The sequence below is a fragment of the Leucoraja erinacea genome, chromosome 7 (assembly GCF_028641065.1).
Source record: "Leucoraja erinacea ecotype New England chromosome 7, Leri_hhj_1, whole genome shotgun sequence".
Taxonomy (NCBI): Eukaryota; Metazoa; Chordata; class Chondrichthyes; order Rajiformes; family Rajidae; genus Leucoraja; species Leucoraja erinaceus.
In genome coordinates this window covers 31,440,564-31,458,826 of record NC_073383.1, presented here as the reverse complement: position 1 = coordinate 31,458,826, position 18,263 = coordinate 31,440,564, and the positions used below count along the sequence as shown (strand labels likewise).

The 18,263-nt window shown below is 44.2% G+C and overlaps 1 protein-coding gene across 1 annotated transcript in view; it reads left to right on the top strand.

The window, feature by feature from the left end:
• The window catches only part of kcnh7 (potassium channel, voltage gated eag related subfamily H, member 7), a 121,574-nt gene that overhangs the window by 56,675 nt on the left and 46,636 nt on the right, over positions 1-18,263 (top strand). The window contains exons 4-5 of the mRNA XM_055638149.1: positions 1,945-2,156; positions 15,998-16,423. Coding sequence (XP_055494124.1) covers positions 1,945-2,156; positions 15,998-16,423 — 638 coding nt within the window. The remainder of the gene's footprint in view (positions 1-1,944; positions 2,157-15,997; positions 16,424-18,263) is intronic.

The window sequence follows — 18,263 nt, the reverse complement described above, 5'->3', positions numbered from 1 at the left end:
TACAAAATTCTTAAGGGGTTGGACAGGCTAGATGCAGGAAGATTAATCCCGATGTTGGGCAAGTCCAGAACTAGGGGTCACAGTTTAAGGATAAGAGGGAAGTCTTTTAGGATCGAGATGAGAAAATCATTTTTTACACAGAGAGTTGTGAATCTGTGGAATTTTCTCCCACAGAAGGTAGTTGAGGCCAGTTCATTGGCTATATTTAAGAGGGAGTTAGATGTGGCCCTTGTGGCTAAAGGGATCAGGGGGTATGGAGAGAAGGCAGGGATAGGATACTGAGTTGGATGATCAGCCATGATCATATTGAATGGCGGTGCAGGCTCGAAAGGCCGAATGGCCTACTCCTGCACTTATTTTTCTATGTTTGTATGTTTCTATGACATCACTTTCAGAGAACTATGTACCTTCACTCCTAGATCTCTCTGCTCTACAACACTTCCCAGGGCCCTAGCATTCACTGAGAAGGTCCTGCCCTGGTTTGACTTCCTAAAATGTGACACCTGACACTTACACAAATTCAGACCGAAATAAGTGCGGAACTGCAATGCATCAATCAATCGGCTGTAAGCTGATTGTTAATTTTAAAATGATCATCTATTTGTAGTAGAAACACAAGGAGCTACAAATGCTGGAATCCTGAGCAAGAAACAAAATACTGGAGAAACTCAGTGGGTTAAGCAGCATCTGTGGAAGGCATGGATGTCCATGTATTGCATTGTTTGGGCAAATGGCCAGCTGACACCTGAGTTGACATTTGCTCTGTGGATGAAAAGAGTGCAAAGGAAGTTTAGTTTAGTTTAATTTAGTTTAGTTTAGTTTAGTTTAGTTTAGTTTAATTTAGTTTAGTTTAGTTTAGTTTAATTTAGTTTAGTTTAGTTTAGTTTAGTTTAGTTTAGGTTAGTTTAATTTAGTTTAGTTTATTGGCATGTGTGCCGAGGTAAAGTGAAGAGCTTTTGTTGTGTGCTAACCAGTCAGCGGAAAGATTATACATGATTACAATCGGGCAGTCCATAGTGTATGGATAAATGATTAAGGGAATAACATTTTAGTGCAAGATAAAGTCCAGTAAAGTCTGATTAAAGATTGTCCGAGGGTTTCCAGTGAAGTAACTAGTAGCTCAGGACGGCTCTCTAGTTGATGATAGGATGATTCAGTTTACCAGAATGATGCCTGGATTAGGGGCCATTGGCCAGAAGGAGAGGTTAAACAGACTTGGAGTGTTATTCTCTGCAATGCCAGAGAAGTATATAAAATTATGAGAGGCATTGATAGGGTAGACAGTCGGAACCTTTCTCCCAGGATGGAAATATCAAAATCTAGAAAGCATAACTTTAAGGCAAGAGAGACAAGTTTAAGGGAGATACATGGGGCAAGTGTTTTTACACAGAATGGTGAGTGTCTTGAACACACTGCCAGGGGTAGTGGTGGAGGCAGATACAATAGTGATGTTTAAGATACTTTTGGATAGGCACATGGATATGCAGGGAATGGAGAGATATGGTTTATGTGCCGGCTGATAAGAGTTGGTCATGGCATCATGTTCGGCACAGACATGGTGGGCCGAAAGTCCGGTTCTTGTGCTATACTGTTCTATGTTCAATGTTCTAGTAGATGTTGATCTTGCATGTGCCATGGTAACATATCAATCAGCGTTCTTGCATTTTTCCCTCTGTCTTCAGAGGAAAATTTCTTATTCAAAATTACAAAAATTAAAATCGAAATGCAATGAATGCAATTTTAATTCACATACTTTGAAATTTCAATTAACCTTAATACCTGTAATTAATAATGTATATTGTTATTGTTATTATTAAACAGATGAAACAGTCCATCATTTTATAATTTATAAACTGAAAGCGCAATCTAATAGAAAATGTGAACTTGGGTAAAAGATTTGATGCGCAGAATAAACATGACTTATTTTACCATCTTGTGCCTCAGGACCTCTGAGTCATTTCAAGTCCAGTCTCCTGGGCTCAACCTCCGATTCTAATCTCAACAAGTACAGCACAATTAGCAAGATACCGCAAATCACCCTGAACTTTTCGGATATAAAAGCTGAGAAGACTTCATCTCCACCTTCGTCAGAGAAGACCATTATAGCACCCAAAGTGAAGGAGAGGACACACAATGTGACAGAGAAGGTGACGCAGGTAAGGGCTTTGGGTTTGGAAGGAAGCTTTGGAGACACAACTACTTCTGAAGAGTCTTATTGATGAATCAATTACTATTGATTCATTATCGATTTAAGAGATAAAGAATAAAATAGTTCATGGTATTCATTAATACCTGCGTGCGTTAAGTATTACATTACTGTTTAATGTGTGACATGTTGGGGTGATTATACAGAGCGGCACTGTGGCTCAGTGGTAGAGTTGCTGCCTAACCATGCCAGAGAGCAGGGTTCAACCCTGACCTCAGCTGCTGTCTGTGTGTGGAGTTTGCACAGTCTCCCTGTGACCATGTGGGTTACCTCCGGGTGCTCCGGCTTCCTCCCATACGCCAAAGGCGTGCGTGAATTGAGCCGGTGTAAGTTGCCCTAGGTGTGTAGAGAGTGGACTTGAAAGTGAGAGAACATAGAACAAGTGTGAACGGGTGATGGATTGTCAGTGTGTGGACTTGGTGGGCCGAAGGGACAGTTTCCGATAGGGTAGACAGTCAGAAACTTTTTTCCCAGGGTAGAAATGTTAAATACTTGAAGGCGTAGCTTTGAGGTGCGAGTGGCAAAATTTAAAGGAGTTGTGTGCAACAAGTTAGCAAGTTTTTTGACTTGTTATTAATGAATTGGACATTAATGTAGACGGGTTGGAGTTTGGATCATCTCTGTTTTAAAAGTCGTTGAGACGTACAGCAGCAAAACGAGCCCTTCAACCCAACTCGTCTATGTCGACCAAGATGCACCATCTAAGCTCGTCCCATACGTCCATGTTTGGCCCAAGTCCATCTAAACCTTACCTACATGTACATGTCCAAAGGTGGAGGGAGGTGGAGAGGGGGGAGAGGGGGGGTGGAGAGGGAGGGAAGAGAGGGGGGAAGAGGGGGGAGGAGAGGGGGAAGGAGGGGGGGAGGGGAGGAGGAGAGGAGGGGAGGAGAAGGGGGGGAGGAGAAGGGGAGAGGGGGGAGAGGGGCCTCCCCTCTGCCCCCCCCCCCTCTGCCCACCCCACCTCTCTTTGCCCCCCACCCTGCCGTCTCTTCCTTTCTGCCCCCCCTTCTTTTCTGCCCCCCCTCCCTCCCCCCTGCCCCCCCCCCCCCCCCCCCCCCCCCCCCCCCCCTCCTTCTCTGCTGCCCCTCTCCCTCTAGGGAGTGGTGAATATTGGGAACTATGGGTGACTGGTGGAGTATTGCTTTTGGGAACCAGCCCTCCCGTATGATGCCGAGCCCCCCTCCACCATCCCTCAATCTCTACTCCCCTCCCTCACCACCCCCACCCCATCTCTAGCCACACCTGCGCAGTTGGGGGCTATGCGTGAGTGGATAGGGCAGTGGATGGGGTAAATGGAGCGAATGAATAATATTAATATAATATCATGGGGGGTTTAGTGTGTGTGGGGGGGTGGTTAGTGTGTGTGCATCATGCCAAAGGCGGCGCCCCCCCCCCCCCCCCCCCCCCCCAAATGCGCCTTGAGTTTCTTGAAACAAGAAACTGCAGATTCAGGTATACAAAAATGACACAGTCTGTAGAAAGGTCCCGACCTGAAACATTACCTATCTATATTCTCCAGAGATGGTGCCCGACCTGCTGAGTTACACCAATACGTTGTGTCTTTCCTTGGTAAACCAGCATCCACAGTTCCTTGTTTCTGCATAGTCACACTGCATGGCAACAGGCCCTTCGGCCCAATGTGCCCACACTGACCAGCATGTTCCATCTCTATTAGTCCCTACCTAGGCTTGGCCCATATCCTTCAGAACCTTTCCTGCCCATATACCTGCTTGGTTAATGAGTTTGCAGACAACACCGTTTTGCAAGGGACTGTGAGGAAGGTTGTCAAAGTGTACAGGGGGATATAGATCAGCTACAGAAATGGGCAGAGAAATGGCAGATGGAGTTTAATCTCAGCCAGTTACACTTCGGAGGTCAAATATAAGTGGAAAGAAAACAATTAATGGCATGGCTCTTAACAACATGGATGCACAAAAGGATCTTGAGGCCCAAGTCCATAACTCCCTGAAAGTGGCAACACAAGTAGATAGAGTGGTAAAAAGGGCAAAAGGTGTGCTAGCATTCATAGGTCAGGGCATTGAGTATAAGAGTCAGGAAGTCAAGATGCAACTCTATGGGTCTTTGGTCAGTGCAGTTGAGTGCAGTTCTGGTCATCCCAATACAGGATGGATGTGGAAGCTTTGGAGAGGGTGCGGAGGAGGTTTAGCACAGATGCCTGGATTACATAGAACATAGTACATAAAAAATAGGTGCAGGAGGAGGTCATTCGGCCCTTCGAGCCTGCACCGCCATTCATTGTGATCATGGCTGATCGTCCCCAATCAATAACCCATACCTGCCTTCTCCCCATATCCCTTGATTCCACTAGCCCCTAGAGCTCTATCTAACTCTCTCTTAAATCCATCCAGTGATTTGACCTCCACTGCCCACTGTGCCAGGGAATTCCGCAAATTCACAACTCTCTGGGTGAAAACGTTTTTTTTCACCTCAGTCTTAAATGGCTTCCCCTTTATTCTAAGACAGTGACCCCTGGTTCGGGACTCGGCCAACATTGGGAACATTTTTCCTGGATCTAGCCTGTCCAGTCCTTTTATAATTTTATACGTTTCTATAAGATCCCCCTCATCCTTCGAAACTCCAGTGAATATAAGCCTAGTCTTTTCAATTAGAGTGTATTAGCTACAGGGAGGGTTTTAACGGACTTGGATTGTTTTCTTTTGAATGCCAGAGGTTGCAGGGAGACCTTATAGAAGGACATAGAATTATGGGAAGCATAGATAGGGTTGACAGGTAGAAACTATGTTTTGGGTATCCAGAAGCTTTTGGATAGCCACGTGGATATGCAAGGAATAAAAGGATATGGATTAGGTGTAGGTAGATAAGGGATGGTCTTGACATCTTGTTTGGTAAGGACATTGTGATCCAAAGGGCCTGGTCTTGTGCTGTACTATTCTATGTTGTGTGAGGGAACCCGGCGTGACCTGCGAGGGCTTTCTCCAGGAGCTCCGGTTTCCTCACACACAACAGGTTTGTATGTTAATTGGATTCTGTAAATTGTAAATTGTCCCTCGTATGTAGGATAGTGCTAGTGTCCGGGGTGATCGCTGGTCGGCACAAACTCGGTGGGCCGAAGGGCCTGTTTCCATGCTGTATCTCTAAACTAAACTAAACTAAACAGCACTATGTGTTTCTTTTGTATAAAAGCATTTACAGTTCCTTGTGTCTACATTTATCCCTTTGAATCTGATCCTCTATCTACTTGCTATTTGTACGACCTTGTACTATAAAAATTGCCCGCTCATCAGAACATCAATAGCTATGGTAAAAAAGTCACTGGGATGTCTAATGATGTGAAAGTCACTAAATAGTTGTACGTTCTTTTCCTAGTTTATAGTGGGTTGGAAAGTAATGTAATATGCACACCAGTGACAAAATAAACACTCTTATCCAAACAAGATTTTTAAAAGACCATTGAATGGCAATGAACTGTAAATTGATTTGAAGTACATTAGAGATGGACATTTCTTTGTTTCAGCAAAATTCTAGATTCATTTAAAAAAGTTGAGAATTGTTCAAGTTATAATTTACATCTTCAGTTGTAGTTTAGTTTAATTTAGAGATACAGCGCCGGGAAAGATCCTTCGGCCCACCGATTCCACGCCGACCAGCGATCACTCCGTGCACTAACACTATCCTACACACGAGGGGCAATTTACAATTTTTACCGAAGCCAATTCATCTACAAACCTGTACGTCTTTGGAGTGTGGGAGGATACCAGGAAGCCCAGGGAAAACTCACGCGGCCACAGAGAAATGGTACAAACTCCGTACAGACAGAACCCGTAGTCAGGATCAAACCCGGGTCTCTGGCGCTGTAGGGCAGCAACTCTACTGCTGCACCACTGTGCTGCCCCAACCAATTGGCGACTAATATCCTGAAACTGAGATGTATAGGAAGGAACTGCAGATGCTGGTTTATAATGAAGAAAGATACAAGTTGATGGAGTAACTCAGCGGGTCAGGCAGCATCTCTGGAGAAATAGAATAAGTGATGTTTTGGGTCGGTTCCATTTCTTCAGCTTTCTCAGGTCTGACGAAGGTTCTGACCCGAAATGTCACCAATTCCTTTTCTCCAGAGTGGTTGCCTGACCTGCTGAGTTACTCCAGCATTTTGTGTCTATCACTGAGATCTAATATTGTGTTCTTTGTTAAATTTGTGTTACGGTAATCACTGAAAGGTAATGTGATAAAGGTTTCAGTTTCAATTGGAAGAAGTGTGCTCTGTTAATCGGGCTTTTGGACAAGAAAATAGAATTTGGAAAGGCTCAAATTCTGGCAGTGCTGTAGATTAACACTAATTGGGATTTATACTGGCAGTTAAGCTAAATTTTAACAAGGAAGAGGTTCTGAATTACATGTAATTCTCATCTATAAATACCAGCATCCTCAGCCGCAGTTGTCAGAAGGGATTTCCAAAGCTTTGCACACAAAAAGTATCAGTTAACTAGATTTTCATTTGTCTTTGGCATTTTGTGTTTAAATCAGTCGGAATCCTGTTAGTACAGACATTTCTGATCCAATTCCTTTTCAATCCACCACATTCAGGTACTTGCTTGTTAGTGTACCGCCAGGGTTATGTGTGAGCTTGAGGACTATTTCTAACGTGTAGCTTTACAACAGCTCGTTAAAACTCTGAAAAGGTCAAAAGATCGGTAAAATAAATTTGAGCTGAGGGAAGATGGAAGACTGCCAGTAATGAATTAGTATTTTGACTAGGCATGGTGTCTCTAGCAAAGGATACATTTGCATGTATTAAGTCAATAAAGTGGATGGGTGCCAAATTCTTTTCCTGTGTTTCTAAAGCATTGTGGCAACTTGTCTGCATAGTGTCTTCAAATCCTTCAAATTCAAATTAGTGAATGAATCGTGCATGTTTTTGTCTACAATGCACAGAATTTGAATTTGATGTGACTTTGGAAGTTAGACTTTAGAGATGCAGCGTGGGAACAGGCCCTTTGGCCCACCGAGTCCATGCCAACCACTGATCAACCAGTACACCAGCACTATCCTACACACAGGGGACAATTTACAATTTACAGAAGCCAATTAACCTACAAACTTGTATGTCTTTGGAGTGTGGGAGGAAGCTGGAGGACCAGGAGAAAACCCACGCGGTCACAGGGCGAACGTGCAAACTCCACACAGACAGCGCAACATAGTCAGGATTGAACCCGGGTCTCTGGTGCTGGAAGGCATTAATGCTTGTTTGCAAAGTCATTTAATGTATACGCCAGTTGTAAAATAATCTCTCTTGTCCCAATGAGATTTTACAACTCTACTGCTGTGCCACTATGCTTAAATTCTAATTTGTAGAAAATACAGTACATTGATAGGTCATGTTTCGAAGAATATAGGGCACAGAAAAGTGCAGCACAGAAGCAGGTCCTTCAGTCGACAATATCAGTGCCAACGAAGCCAAGTTAAACTAATCTCCTCTGCCCACACGTGATCCATATTCCACCACTCCCTTAGAGAGTCATGAAGTCATGCAGCACAGAAGCAGGTCCCCCATATCCATGTGTCTAAATAAAAGCCTCGTAAACGGACAATTGTACCTGCCTCCACCATCACCCCTGGCAGTGCGTTCAGGGCACTCACAAGCCTCTGTGTAAATATCTTGCCGTGTTTAATTTAGTTTAGTTTATTATTGGCACATGTACCGAGGTAGAGTGGAATGTTTTTGATGCGTGCTATCCAGTCAACGAAAATACTATACTATCCAATCGAGCCATCCACAGTATACAGATACAGGATAAAGAGAATGTCGTTTAGTGCAAGATAAAGTCCAGTAAATTCCGATTAAAGATAGTCTGAGGGTCTCCAATAAGGTAGATGGTAGGACAGGACCAGTCTCTGGTTGGTGAAAGGATGGTTCAGTTGCCTGATAACAGCTGGAAGAAACTGTCCCTGAATCTGGCGGTGTGCGTTTTCACACTTCTGTACTTTTGCCTGATGGGAGAGGGGAGAAGAGGGAGTGAGACTGGTCCTTGATTACTCTAGTGGCCTTGCCGAGGCAGCATGAAGTGTAGATGATGTCAATGGAAGGGAGGTTGGTTTGCGTGATGGTCTGGGCTACATCCACTACTCTCTGAAATTTCCTGTGGTCTAGGATGGAGCTGTTCCCAAACCATGATGTGATATAATGTGATAAAATGCTTTCTACTGCTCATCTGCAGAAGTTGGTGAGAGTTGTTGGCGACATGCCGACCATCATAAGCCTTTTAAGCCCTCCTCATCTCCTTTAAACTTTGCTTCTCTCACCTTAAAGCTATGCCCTCTAGTCTTTGATATTTCCACACTGGGAAAAGGGTTCTGACTGTCTACCCAACCTATGGGGTCATTTTATGTACTTCTATCAGGTCTCCCCTCAACCTCCGGCGTTCTAGAGAAATCAATCTAAGTATGTCCAACCTCTGCTTGTGGCTGAAACCCTCTAATCCAGGCAGCACTCTGGTAAACCTGCTCAGCACCCTTACCAAAGCCTCCACATCTGCTCTGAAAATGGGACAGCCAGAACTGAATACAATTCCCCAAATGCAGCCTAACCAAAGTCCTATAACGATGCAACATGGCTTCCAGACTCTTATAAACAATATCGACAATAGACTATAGGTGCAGGAGTAGGCCATTCGGCCCTTCGAGCCAGCACTGCCATTCAATGTGATCATGGCTGATCATCTAACTCAGTATCCCGTACCTGCCTTCTCTCCATACCCCATAATTCTCTGCCTCAGAGGGCGGCGGAGGCAGGTTCTCTGGATGCTTTCAAGAGAGAGCTATTTTTAAGAGCCCTATCTAGCTCTCTCTTGAAAGCATCCAGAGAACCTGCCTCCACCGCCCTCTGAGGCAGAGAATTATACTCAATGCCCCAACCTATGAAGGCAAGCATACTGTATGCCATCTTTACTACTCTATCTATTACGCTGCCTATCATAATTTTATATACTTCAACGTCAACTGCCCATTTCCCCCCACAGATGCTTCCTGTCCTGCTGAGTTAGTCCAGCACTCTGTGTCTTCTTTAATAAACCAGCATCTGCAGTTCCTTGTTTTCATCATTCTGGTAAACCTCTTCTGAACCCTCCCCAAAACCTGAGACATAAACACGGATTTAAGTCATGTCATAAGATCATAAGTAATAGGAGCAGTGATAGGCCATTCAGCCCATCAAGTATCTGCCACAGATCTGCCAGATTTAGTCACTTTGTCATACTGGTTGGATATTTATAACATCGGAGGTTGAGGGGAGACTTGATAGATGTATGTAAAATTATGAGAGACAATGTTTCAATGCTTCAATGGTTCAATGGTTCTTTCTTATCACGTGTAGCGAGGTACAGAGAAATTATTTTTGTGAATGAAGTTCAGCATCTTATCACTATACATAACCACAATTCCATATTAAGTGCAAAGTGTATAGAAATAGTCCACAGCAACAATATACAAGGGTCGCCAGATATTGGCACAATTTTCAGTCCAAGTTGCTTTGAGTGCAGCTGGCCGTAAAGACCCGTGTTCCTGGCAATGTTGCTGAGTTGGCCTCCACCGCTGCTCCATCGCTCAGTGCCGCTGCAGGACGCGTCCAGTCTGCGTGCACGGTCTCCTGGAGCGATGCCCGATCTTGGCGAGCCCCAGGCTGCTGCAAGGCCACCAGCCTCCGCCTCCATCCGGTTGGCCAGCGAACTGTCGTCCTTAGATAGGGTAGACAGTCAGAACCTTTTCTCCCAGGGTAGAAACTGTCCAGCACTAGAGGTCATGGCTATAAGGTGAGAGGGGGAACATTTAAAGGAGATGTGTGGGGCAAGTATTTTTACTGGGTGGTGGGGACCTGGAACACACTGCCGGGGGTGGTGATGGAGGCAGATATGATAGTGGCGTTTAAGAGGCTTTTGAATAGGAACATGGATGTGCAGGGAATAGGGGATTATGGATCACTTGCAGACAGATGAGATTAGTTTATCTTGGCATCATATTCAGCACAGACAATTTTGGCTGAACGGCCCGTCCTGTGCTCTCTGTTCTATGTTGTGAAACACCACCACGCACTGATGGAGAGACATGTCCCCTAGTCCACGAGCCAGATCCTTCTTGTAGATGACCGCTGGGAAACAGTCGAACAATTACAGCTAATTGGGTTAATTAAATCACCAAGGCAGACAAATGAAACATGCCTTCTGCTAATTATGTAGTTCTGGTATCCTTAAGAAATGTTGGAAATCTCAGCAAGTTACAAAACCAGGGAATAATATTCAATGTAATTAAGATAACATTATTACTGCAATCTGGACATGTATTAAAAAAAGTTAATTTCCAGCAGAATTGTTCACTCAGAGGGTGGTGGGTATATGGAATGAGCTGCCAGAGGAGTTAGATAATTAGTTTCATTTATTGTCACATGTACCGAGGTACAATGAAAAGCTTTGTTGCGTGCTTTCCAGTCGGTGGAAAGACAATGCGTGATTACAATCGAGCCATCTACAGTGTACAGATACAGGATGAAGGGAATAACGTTTAGTAAACTCCAGTAAAGTCCGATTAAAGATGGTCCAAGGGTCTCAAGTGAGGTAGATGGGAGGTCAGGATCGTTCTCCATTTGGTGATAGGATGTCGGGCTAAGGGAGTCAAGGAATATGGGGGAAAAGCCAGAACGGGGTACTGATTTTTGATGATCAGCCATGATCTTATTGAATGGCGGTGCTGGCTCAAAGGGCCGAATGGCCTACTCCTGCATCTAATTTCTATGTTTCTATGTTTCTAAGATGGTTAATTTACCTGATAACAGCTGGGAATAAACACACCCTGAATCTGGAGGTGTGCGTTTTAGTTCTGTACCTCTTGCCTGATGGGAGAGGGGAGAAGAGGGAGTGACCAGGGTGAGGCTGGTCCTTGATTATGCTGGTGGCCTTGCCGAGGCAGTGTGAAGTGTAAATGGAGTCAATGGAAGGGAGGTTGGTTTTTATGCGTCCGCAACTGTCTGAAATTTCTTGCGGTCTTGGATGCAGCTGTTCCCAAACCATGCTGTGGTGCCCCACGAGGCAGGAGGCAGGTACTGTAACAACATTTAAAAGAGACTTGAACAGCAGGTACATGGATAGGAAAGGTTTACAAGGATATTTGCCAAAATGTGGGCAAACTCTGTAAGCGAAACTGCAGTTTACAGTTTCAATCAGCATTTAACCTGCTCCATTCTGCTGGCACTGTTTTGATCATTAAAATTCGAGCAATATAGGTAAAAGGGTGAGGCCTGTGGTAGAGATATCAGCACAGCTGGAAACAACATCACTACAAGATAGAGCAAATAGTGATAAGGCGGCACCACGCATTAGATTACAAAGTTTGAAAAGAAAAAGAAACAAAATCAAAGAGCGTTCGGTCAGGCTGTTTGGTTTGGGAACAGCTCTGCCCTAGACTGCAAGAAATGGCAGAGAGTTGTGGATGAAGCCCAGTCCGTCACACAGACCAGACTCCCCACCATCCAGCTCCATCTACACTTCGCACTGCCTATGGAAAGAAGCCAACATAATCAAAGACTTGTCCCACCCCAGATCATTCCTTCTTCTCCCTGCTCATGTCAAGCAGACGGTACAGAAGCTTGAAAGCACGCACCACCAGACTCAGGAACAGCTTCTTCCCCTCTGTTATCAGGCTTCTGAATGGTCCTTCCATAAGCTAGAGTACTGTCCAATTCACCACTACCCCATTGAGGACATTGGACTTTGTCTCTGGGACTGATGCGCTACAATGCTGAGAAGGGTCTTTGTCTGATCTGATTTGACAGTGTGCAAAACAAAGCTTTTCACTGTACCTTGATACACGTGACAATAATAAGCCTAAACCTATTTGGATTATTATAGGAAGCTGAAGGAAAGAATTGCCTTTGGAGACAATATTATAAGTCACATCACAGCAGGTTGACAGAAACTAATATCCGCAGGGATTTCTAGTGTGAAAGTTTATCATGAAAATTGCTTGTCAGGAAACTTATAAAGAACATAACAGTATGGGTCACTAATTTTTTATTATTCGATTTTACAAAGCTTGACACTTGCAATTGCTTTACACATTCAGACAGATAATTATATCTTAAAATAGTATTAAATATTGCCATTCTGAGAGTCATAGAGTCATACAGCACAATAACAAGCTCTCCAACCCTACATACCCATGCCAACCAAGATGACCCATCTACAATAGAACCACCTGCCTGCATTTGGGCCATATCCCTCTAAACCGTTTCTATCCATGTATCTGTCCCTGTATATTCTAAATGTCATCATTGCAGATACTTCAACTAACTCCTCTGGCAGCTCTTCCATACACCCTTCACCTTCTGAGCCCTTCAGGTTTCTATAAATCCTTCCCCTCGTGGCTATCCAGGGCAGGAGGGTCATAGGGTCATAGTCATAGGGTCATAGGGTCATAGTCATAGGGTCATAGGGTCATAGTCATAGGGTCATAGGGTCATAGTCATAGGGTCACAGTCATAAGGTCATAGAGCCATAGTCATATGGCCATAGAGTCATAGTCATAGTTATAAAGTCATAGTCATAGAATCATAGTCAATGAGTCATTGTGTCATAGGGTCAGTCAATGAGTCATAAAATCATAGGGTATTTTTTTTTTGGAGCGCAATAAGCCAAAAGGTGGCCTTACTGATCTGTATAAGACCATGAAGGGCATGGATAAAGTGAACACTCACTGTCTTAATCCTATGGCGGAGGATTCTAAAACTAGAGGTCACAGGCTTAAGCTGAGAGGAGAGAAATGAAAGTGGGATCATAGGGGTAACTTTTTCACTCAGAAGGTAGACCGTATCTAGGATGAGCTGCCTGAGGAAGCTCTAGAGGCAGATGATGGCTATTTCCAAGCTACAGGAAGAATGGCATTAAGTTGGAAAGGGTGCCGAAGAGAATCACCAAGGTGTTACCTGGGTTTGTGGGCTTGAGTTATACAGATACATTCGCGACTTTTGAAAGACATTTGAACAGATGCATGGAGAGGAAGGGTTTTGAGGGCTATGGGACAAATGTGTGTAAATGGGACAAGCCCAACATGCCATCTTGTTTGACTACTCCTGCACCTATTGTCTATAATAGCCATATGTATTGAAAAAACAGAACAATGAAATTCTTACTCGCAGCAGAATAACAGGCCTTTAAACACAGTACTTATAGATACATAATAAACAAAATAAAATTTAATAAATTAAAAAACCCAACATTCACGCAAAAAGATTGAAGCTCTTAGTGCTCAGTAAAACAAACAATACAGGAATCACTGGTGGGCACGGAGGGCCTGCTTCCACGCTGTATCTCGAAACTGAAACAAAAGTTTGAAACGGGGTAGCACAGTGGCGCCGCTAGTAGAGCTGTTGCCTCACAGCACCAGAGACCCAGGTTTGATCCTGACCTCGGGTGCTGTCTGTGTGGGGTTTACATGTTCTCTTTGCGACCTCATGGGTTTCCGCCGAGTGTTCCGGTTTCCTCCCACATCCTAAAAGACATGTGGATTTGTAGGTTAATTGGCCCTCTGTAAATTTCCCCCTAGTGTGTAGGAAGTGGATGAGAAAGTGGGATAATGTAGAACTAGTGTGAACGGGTGATCGTTGGTCAGCGTGGACTAGGTGGGCCGAAGGGCCTGTTTCCATGCTATATCTCTAGAACTAAAACGTGATGATGGAGGCAAACAAACATGATGGTAAGAAACTAACACAGGATGTCTATCAGCAACAACATGGGAGGTGAGTGTATGTATTTTTAATTCACAGTAATATATAACATCAGGTACTTTACATAAAATCTGGTTAATATTTTACACAGCCTTGTTTTTTTTAATGCTTCAAATATCAAAGTATCACTGCCACCTAGAGGAAATAGATATTATTGTCTACTAATTCCCAAAGCAATTTCTAAAAAGCCGATAGCCAAGATTCAGTGGTAGAGTAATACAACATGGAAATAGGCTCTTCGGCCCACTTTGTCCGTCAACCAAGTTGACATACGGAGCTAGTCCTATTTGCCTACATTGGTCAATAACCCACTAAATCCTTCCTATTAATATATCAGTCCATATGTCGTAGAGTCATTGAGTTACACAGCACGGGAACAGGCTCTTCAGTCCAACTCAACCATGCCAACCAAGATGCCCCATCTAAGCTACCACTTGGCCACATTTGACCGAAAGCCCTCTCAACCTTTCCTATCCATGTACACGTCCAAATGACTTTTAAATGTTATTATAGTACCTGCCTCAACTACCTCCTCTGGCAGCTCGTTCAATTTACCCACCACCCTCTGTGATAAAGTTACCCCTCAGTTCCCTATTAAATCTTTCCCCTCTCACTTTAAACGTATCCTGGGGGAGTAAAATTGAAATACAACTAGAACTGCAGATGATACTCCAAATTTGACCTAACCAAAGTCTTCTAAGCAGCATCATGAATTCCTGTTAATGCCCAACCTATGAAGGCAAGTGTACCATATGCTTTCTTTACCACTCAATCCGCTTGTGTTTTGCCACTGTCGAGGAGTTATGGACTTGGACCCCAAGATCACTGATCTAATCTGATTGGATAGCATGCAAAACAAAACTTTCCTCTGTACACGTGACAATAATAAAATTAAACCTAACCCTAATTTTAAAGATCTCCTGGTGTTTCAGAAGAAAAGAAAGTTTAGTTTAGTTTAGTGTAGTTTAATATTGTCACGTGTATCGAGGTCCAGTAAGAAGCTTTTGTGTTGCATGCTATCCAGTTCGCGAAAATATTATACACAGTATGTTTACAATCAAGCCGTCCACAGTGTACAGATTCAAGATGAAGGGAATAACGTTTAGTGCGCAATAAAGTCTAGTAAAGTCCAATTAAATATAATCCAGGAGGTCTCCAATGATGTCGATGTTAGGTCAGGACCGCTCTCTAGTTGGCGAGAGGATGGTTCAGTTGCCAGATAACAGCGGGGAAGAATCTGTCACTGAATCTGGAGGTGTGCGTTTTCATACTTCTGATGGAAGAGGGGAAAAGAAGGAACAACCGCGGTCTTGCCAAGGCAGCGTGGAGTGTAAATGGAGTCAATGGAAGGGAGGTTGGTTTGCATGATGGTCTGGGCTGCGTCCACAATTCTCTGCAATTTCTTGTGTTCTTGAATGGAGCTGTTCCCAAACCATGCAGTGATGAATCCTGATAAATGCTTTTTAAAGATCTCCTTTTGTTTCAGAACAGAAAGTTATAGTTTTTTTGTCTCAGTGCTTATCATTTTTACAACAGCAAACAATTTTACAATTTTACCCAAGCTAATTAACTGACAAACCTACGTCTTTCGGATATGTGAGGAAACCGAAGCACCTGTAGTAAATCCACATGGTAAAGGGAAGAAGGTGCAAACTCCATTATGGACAGCACTTGTATTCAGGATCGAAACCGGGTCTCTGGTGCTGTGAGACAGCAACTCTACCGCTGCGCCACTGTGCCGCCCCTTGAGTCCTTATGTCTAAGCTGGCCCTTGGTTCGATTCTGATACGGGTGCTGCCTGTACGTTCTCCCCGTGATCACGTGGATTTTCCCGGGTGATCTGGTTTCCACCCACACTCCAAAGACGTGCAGGTTCGTAAGTTAGTTGGCTTTGGTAAAAATTGGAAATTGTCCCTAGTGTATAGGAAAGTGCTAGCATACGAGGCGATCGCTGGTCGGTGCAGACTGGGTGGGCCAAAGGGTCTGTTTCTGCGCTGTATCTGTAAACTAAACTAATTTCCGTCCATTTCTCCCTGGCCCAGGTTCTATCTCTCGGAGCTGATGTTTTACCTGAGTACAAGCTGCAGACTCCTCGGATCCACAAGCTCACCATCCTGCACTATAGTCCGTTCAAGGCCGTTTGGGACTGGCTGATCCTCCTCCTGGTGATCTACACGGCAATCTTCACTCCCTACTCTGCCGCCTTCCTGCTCAATGACAGGGAGGAGCAGAAGAGGAGAGAATGCGGATACTCCTGCAGCCCGTTGAATGTGGTGGATTTAATTGTGGACATTATGTTCATTATCGATATCCTAATAAACTTCAGGACGACTTACGTGAACCAAAACGAAGAGGTGGTTAGTCATCCGGCCAAGATAGCGATTCACTACTTCAAAGGCTGGTTTCTCATCGACATGGTTGCCGCCATACCCTTTGACCTTCTGATCTTTGGGTCAGGGTCAGACGAGGTAAGTCGTACCATCAAAGGACATGTCATGTATACACTTGCACAGGTAAATGGATGGAAAAGGTTTAGTAGGGCGGCATAGTGGTGCAGCGGGTAGAACCGCTGCCTTAATGCGCCAGAGACCCGGTTTCGATCCCAACCTCGGGTGCTGTCTATCTGTCCGGAGTTTGCACGTTCTCCCTGTGACCGCATGGGCTGCCTCTGGGTGCTCCAGTTTCCTCCCACATCCCAAAGACGTGCGGGTTTGTAGATTAATTATCCCACTGTAAATGACCCCTTGCGTGTAGGGAGTGGATGAGAAAGTGAGATAACATAGAACTAGTGTTAACGGGCGATCGATGGTCGGCGTGGTATCAATGGTTTCCATGCAGGATCCCTAAAACTAAAAACTAATACCAAAACTCAGGATATGAGCCAAGCATGGGCAAATGCGACATGCCTAGATGGAGCATCTAGGTCAGCATGGACGAGTTGGGCCTGTTTCTCTGCTGTATGACTCTAAGTCTCTGTGACGAGGCAAGGAACCGCAGATGCCGGCTTACCAAAGTGCTGGAGTAACCCAATGGGTTAGGCTGCCTGACCTGCCCAGTTACTCTGGCACTTTGTGTCTTTAGAAACATAGAAACATAGTAGAAATTAGGTGCAGGAGTAGGCCATTCGGCCCTTCGAGCCTGCACCGCCATTCAATATGATCATGGCTGATCATCCAACTCAGTATCCCGTACCTGCCTTCTCTCCATAACCCCTGATCCCCTTAGCCACAAGGGCCACATCTAACTCCCTCTTAAATATAGCCAATGAACTGGCCTCAACTACCCTCTGTGGCAGAGAGTTCCAGAGATTCACCACTCTCTGTGTGAAGAAGTCACATCAGCTTTATCAAATTAGAAATCCAAAGGAACATCAAAATGCTGAGCGGATACCTAATTTGGTTTAGTTTAGAGGTACCGCATAGTAACAGGTCCTTCAGCCCATCGAGTCCATGCTGACTTTTGATCACTTGTTCACATTAGTTCAATGTGAAAGCGCACATGGTGGAGTTATTCCCTTAAAGCACCAAAGGCCCAGGTTCGATCCTGACCAAGGGTACTGTCTGGGTGGAGTTTCCACATTTTCCCTGATATAATAGTGGTTTTTAGATAGGCACATGGATATGCAGGGAATGGAGGGAAATAGCTTCTCCGGACTCCAAACTTCAGAATTAAACCTCGCCTATCCATGTTCTCCAGGGATGCTGCTGACCCACTGAGTTACTCCAGCACTTTGTGCCCTTTTGCTCAAGATTCCAGCATCTGCAGTTCCTTGTGTCTGCTGCACTGTTCTAAATTTCATTCTGTGTACATGGCAGTAAATTATTTCTCTGTGTGCTTACTGTACTGAGGGCCCAATGTGTCCTTGATGGTGTAAGGCTGAACAAAGGATCTTTTGGTCTTATCTGCAAGAAAAAAACCTTTGCACCTGGACTTTTGTGTAGCAAGCTGACATCCCTGGGTGAGAGTGTGCCAAGTCATTTATAGAAATCAAAATAAAGTATGAAATGAAGCTGGAACCCACAATATTAAACATTTATCAAATCGTTTTAGGATTCCAACCCCACTTTGTGTTCAGTCACTGCTATTTATAGGACGCTCATGAAGATTTTGATTTGTGCTGTTTTATGAGAGAGGCCTTATATTAAAAAAAGTTTAGTTGATTGTGTCAACTTCACTATAGAATGGTCATGTGACTAAAATCCTTTCAAACCCAACGACACAAGAGCGGTTTATATAGATACAATAGTTTTTATCGGCATTCAATGCCTCGACAATCATTTCTGCCAACTGTGCTTTGAAAGGGCAGGA